General features: G+C 36.1%; 1 protein-coding gene across 1 annotated transcript; it reads right to left on the bottom strand.

The window, feature by feature from the left end:
* Nucleotides 1-1,252: 1,252 nt before the first annotated feature.
* LOC110031529 (pentatricopeptide repeat-containing protein At1g11630, mitochondrial-like) lies at nucleotides 1,253-4,192 on the bottom strand. The gene is made up of 2 exons (XM_020734775.1): nucleotides 2,992-4,192; nucleotides 1,253-1,482 (listed from the first exon to the last, which is right to left on the bottom strand). Exons 1-2 carry the CDS (start codon nucleotides 4,190-4,192, stop codon nucleotides 1,253-1,255), a joined length of 1,431 nt encoding a protein of 476 aa, XP_020590434.1.
* Between the last annotated feature and the right edge of the window lie 965 nt (nucleotides 4,193-5,157).

Raw genomic sequence — 5,157 nt, 5'->3', positions numbered from 1 at the left:
CATCGACTCCTCTTCCTTCTTGCTTGAAAGCAAAGTCCTCGCTTGAAAGCAAGGTATTTTCCTCCTCTTCCTCTTCCTCTCTGCTTGTAGCACCATGGACCTTCAACAAGTTATGAAAGGTAAGTCATTCACCTCCTTTCTTCCTCAGTTTGCTGCTCGCGACAGTCGAAAGAGCGGCTCTTGAAAAATAAAAATAAAAGCAAAGTAAATCATTATAAATGTAGTAAACATTTTACTTTTTCAAATATGATTTTTCATAATAGTTTATAACACTAAATGTGTTTTACTCTATCGGTAAAATGTCTAATCATTTTATATATGTAATCTCCTATGATTGTGTCAATAAAAACACATCAATATTAATAATCTTTTCTATTTAAGCGTACGTGTACCTTAACGTTCCCTTACTAATATCATAAAGGGGCAAACTCCACCATAGTCAAGCATACAATGAAAATCACTATTTAATAATAATTATTTCGTTCTCATTTATATGATAGTTAATATATTTGTATAATATTCAATATCTATGATAATCTAAACAATGCCGAGTAAAAATATCATTTATACAATATGAACAAAAATTCAAGAATCATAAATCACGAGTTTTTAGTGATTTTGTGATAGTAACAGTAAATGCATTCAGTCAAAAAGAAGAAAAAAATATTAGTAAAGCGTAGGAACATGAGTATCCATCTCAATACAATATAACTTTCCTTTTAGATTTTCAATCCTTTATTTCGAATTTGTCTGCTTTAATCTAAAACCTATTAAAAAATTTACAATAATTAATAAAATATTTAAGTGGTCATTTTATGCATATATCAAGGCCCAAATATTTGATTTAATATATACTAATTCATTCAAATCTTTAACATTTTAATTTATATTTATTTTATAGTTATATTTATTTAATATTGTATATATATATATATATATATATATATATTGCTTCGAATGTAGTTAAAATATTCCTAAATTAAAAATTTACCTTAAACCTACCTCACTTAATTTCTAATTTAATTAAACCTACTATTAACAATTAATAATTAAAAAAATATATGAAATTCATAGATTAATATTTTTAAAACACTTACCTTTATTAAGCCATAGTTCGGCCTTCTAAGCCACACACGCCTGCGCTTCTCCTTCCCACCGAACGGAATCTCCCTCCCACTTCTTCTGCTCGATGCTCCTCTTTCTTCACACCGAACAAAATCGAGCCTCATGTACGCAATAAAACGCACATTCACTATGGGCGTCGTCGTCTTCCTTGTTCGCGTGAGACGTCTCTCCTTGCGACATCATCTTTCCACTTCGCAGGCTTCAACTTGTTGTTGCCTTCATCTGCACAAATCAAACACAAGGATTGCTCGATTCCTTCTTCCGGCAAGTTGCGTTGCTCCTTCCTTGGTGTCATCTCCATTCTTGTGCAGGCAATACCATTGGTTTTTGCCTCGTCTCCTTTCTCCCTCTTCCTCTCTGCACGTAGCGCCCAGGATCGTCAGTGACACATGAAAGGTAAGTCGTCTGCCTCTTTTTTTCCTCTGTCTGCTGCTCGCGGCAGTCGAAAGGGCATCTCATCTTCATCTTCTTCCGTTGCTTTCTTCGAACAAAATGAGAGAATAAATACTGCTTTTTTATTTCCCGAGATGAGCATCGCATCTGTTGTGAATACCTGTCATGAGGGCGCGCACATTTTCTGTCCGGACACCTGATCTATCTCTAGATCTACCTCTTCATGCGGTGCAGGTTATTCATGAATTATTTTTATGTTATTTTTGGATTATTTTCAATAATCCCAAAAATAACCTAAAAATAAAGACCGCGGGTTATTTCTGAATTATTTCGCAATTATTAAAAATAACCCAGAAATAACATGAAAATAACTCAGAAATACCCTGCGCCGCACGTAAAACTGCGTCAGGAGTCCGCACAGAAAAATTTTTGGTCATGAGGGGGAATAAATTTCATTATATTTATTTTATAATTTGGTTATTACTAAAAAGATTGATGCTTATTTTTTTTAATATTCTACAATATTCTATTTAATCTTAAGTAAAAAATTTTAGAGTATTTATATTAAATGAGAATATTCCATAATAATTAATTAGGAATTATCTAGAGTATGTTTTTCTAGAAATAAATATAAGAGTTTAGAAGTATCAAGATTTAGTCACATATACCAATTTAGCTATAAACAGGCATAATTATGTTGTTGTCATATGAGCTAGAAACTATTCAGCAATGTGTAGTAACAAAATTCTCCCTCTTTTCATAAAAAAATTCTAATAATTGATATCAGAGCTTCATTCGATTATCGCAGCGCACTGTATAATTTCAATATATCTACAATTGTTGATTTCCTCATTTGTTCAAATTACAATAGTGGAGAAAATTATGATTTTTGGTCCATCAAAATGAAGACCCATTTTCGCCCCCAAAGTATGGAAGAAGGTTGAAGAAGGATTCAATGTTCCGAAAAATAATTTGAATCTTTCAACTAATCAAATAAAGGCATTTGAAAAATAATAATAAAAAAAAAGACTCGAGCATTATTCTTTTTTTATAACAAATGAGAGATGATATCTTTTCTCGAATCATGGGCACATCAACTGCAAAACAAACATTAGACACGATATTGGAGGAGTTTCAAGGAGTTTCAAGGGACTAAGGTACGCTCCATCTAATTATAAAATCTTAAACAATAAGGCAAAAGGACTGCCAAAAGTATTACATGTGATAAATTTTTGTGCTTCAGCTAATTTTTTACCAAATGAATGGTCTATCACCATTAATAAGCACCAAGGAAAAGAAAGCAGCAACAAAAAAATAAACATATTCAGGTAGAATCACTTTAATTCACCAACTAATGAGCAAATTGAAGTAGGTATCATCTTCTAACATTAGTATCTGGAAACTCAAGAAGAAAAGAGCAATGGAGAGCTGCATGGATCAAACAACTACAAAAGCCTCAAAAACTAAACTCACCCTCAACATTTTTCCATGCCTCAATGGAATCACCTGTAACAGCTTCCCTCATCTCTTCTAAAACATTCTTGGCTTCCTTCACATTTGAGTTCTTAATCAAGCCATGGACCAATCCTTTCACAGCATGAAATGGAGGTGCCCATTTCTTACTCAAGCACAGGTTGCAGATCTCCAAAGCCGAATGAAATTCTCCTTTCTCAACCAAACAATTGAGCAAAACTGCATAAGTTGCAGAATTTGCAGAGGCTGCACTGCCATACTTGCTCTTTAATTCCTGCATCCTCCTGAAAATCCTCATGGCTGCACAGGCATTCCCTTCATTGCAAAACCCAAAAATTAAACTATTAAAGCTAAAAAAATTTGGGGAAATGCCCTTTGAAGTCATCACATCCAAAAGTTCCTCCGCTTCAACGCTCCTTCCTTTATCGCAAAGCCCAGCTATTCTGCAGTTGTAGGTCGACACATTAGCATCCAGCTTCTTTTTCGACAATTCCTTCAGAAGCTCCTCAAAGCCTTCCTCATTCTTCTGTTTCAAATACCCATTCAAAACCATATTATAAGAAATGATATCAGGCAATATATCTCTCTTAGGCAATTCGTCGAGCATGCTCCGGGCGGCTTCAGTTTTGCCATCTTCACAAAGCGATCTAAGAAGAATATTGCAAGAGGCTATCCCCGGGGCGACCCCATGCACCAGCTCAGCTTTCTGGAATGTTTCAAGAACGCGCGCGTGCTGACCGCACGCGCGGAAGGCGTTGAGGAGAGCGCAGAGCGAGCGCTCCGAACGGCGAAGAGTGATGCGGTCAAAGGTTGAAGCAGCGTGATCCGGCATGGAAGCTCTTCCGTAGAGGGAGATAATGCGCATGAGGAAGCCCTCTGATTTGGGGGTGGAGGGATCGGTGACCTGCTGTTCGAGGAGGAGCTCAATTAGGTCGGGACGGCGAGAACGAACAAGCTTTTGGATTGCGATCTTGTAGATGACGCGGTCTCCATAAAAGAGCGGGGTGGTGGCCGCAGATTTGAAGAGCTCGGCAAGGCGGCTAGGGTTGCATTCTTCGCGGATGGTGGATTTGATACGGACGATGGAGGCGGCGTCAAGGATGGTGGAGCGGGGAGAGGGATCAGTGGTGGCGGTGGCATTGGAGAAGAGAGGGAGAGAAGAGGTGATTTTAGGGCTTTTTCGCAGTGTAGTTACCGCCATGGAGGGGAAAAGAGCAATTTTCTGTAGCAGGGATTCTGCAGAAGGTGTGTGGAGTTGACTAGTGGATCAATTATACAAGAAACCATGAAGGGAATTTTAACTCATCCATTATAATATTCCCCAATATTCATTTATTTAAGGGCACAATTTTAAAAATAGAATTTTTTTTTTTAAATTTAATTCTCATAAATAAAATCCCATAAAATTTATTTTTTAAAATAGATAAAATCACCAGGTTGCGTGATGGTTTCTGCCACATAGAAATCGCCACTTCGAACGGTGATTTTCACGGCCGTGTGGAACTGCGATCTCCATACATGAACATCTTCATGATTTTTTTTTTACATCCGAAACATTCGATTCTTACGCATTTAACATTTCAAAGATGTTCTTCCAACATCATTTCTAAATTAGTACTTACATATTGTAGTAAATTGATCAATTTTATTTTTTGAGGATTTATATACATGCTACTCAATTCTATTTATTTACATGTCGAACATATGAATTTCAATTTTTACGTATAACTTACCTATTCCTGGATAGACTCCATATGCATACATGTTGGGATCTTGATGAGCTGCATACATGTTGGGATCTTGATGAGCTTGACCATATCCTTCTTATAAAACATTGTTTTGTAGTTATTTTAGATCATCATTTTTACTTAGCTTTAAAATCCGCTATTTATGAAACAAATAATATCTGTGAGAAAATATAAGTTGAACCAAACAAAGTCAATCAAATGTTTGAATTTATTGCGGGAGAGACATTGATACTAATGTGTACGCCATCTTCATAGAGGTATAGCATCTGTCCTCGGTGTGTAATGTGTAGGTGCACGAACAGGTCGATCTCTCAAATGATCTTGATTATTTTCCTATAAATGTTGAGGTTGTGACACCTGGTCGGATTGTGTTATGGTTTGTACTTGTTGAGATGGAATAGAGGAAGACATCTAGAAA

The sequence above is a fragment of the Phalaenopsis equestris genome, unplaced genomic scaffold (assembly GCF_001263595.1).
Source record: "Phalaenopsis equestris unplaced genomic scaffold, ASM126359v1 Scaffold000838, whole genome shotgun sequence".
Lineage (NCBI taxonomy): Eukaryota > Viridiplantae > Streptophyta > Magnoliopsida > Asparagales > Orchidaceae > Phalaenopsis > Phalaenopsis equestris.
The sequence above is the reverse complement of the archived record's forward strand: the minus strand, read 5'-3'. Positions and strand labels throughout refer to the sequence as shown.

Bases quoted from the DNA above. Each gene is read 5' to 3' on its own strand.
- LOC110031529 (XM_020734775.1), bottom strand. From the start codon at position 4,192: ATGGCGGTAACTACACTGCGAAAAAGCCCTAAAATCACCTCTTCTCTC. The intron at 1,483-2,991 runs GTGAGTTTAGTT...CGCTACGTGCAG, and splicing joins GGCATGGAAAAATGTTGAGG to AGAGGAAGAGGGAGAAAGGA.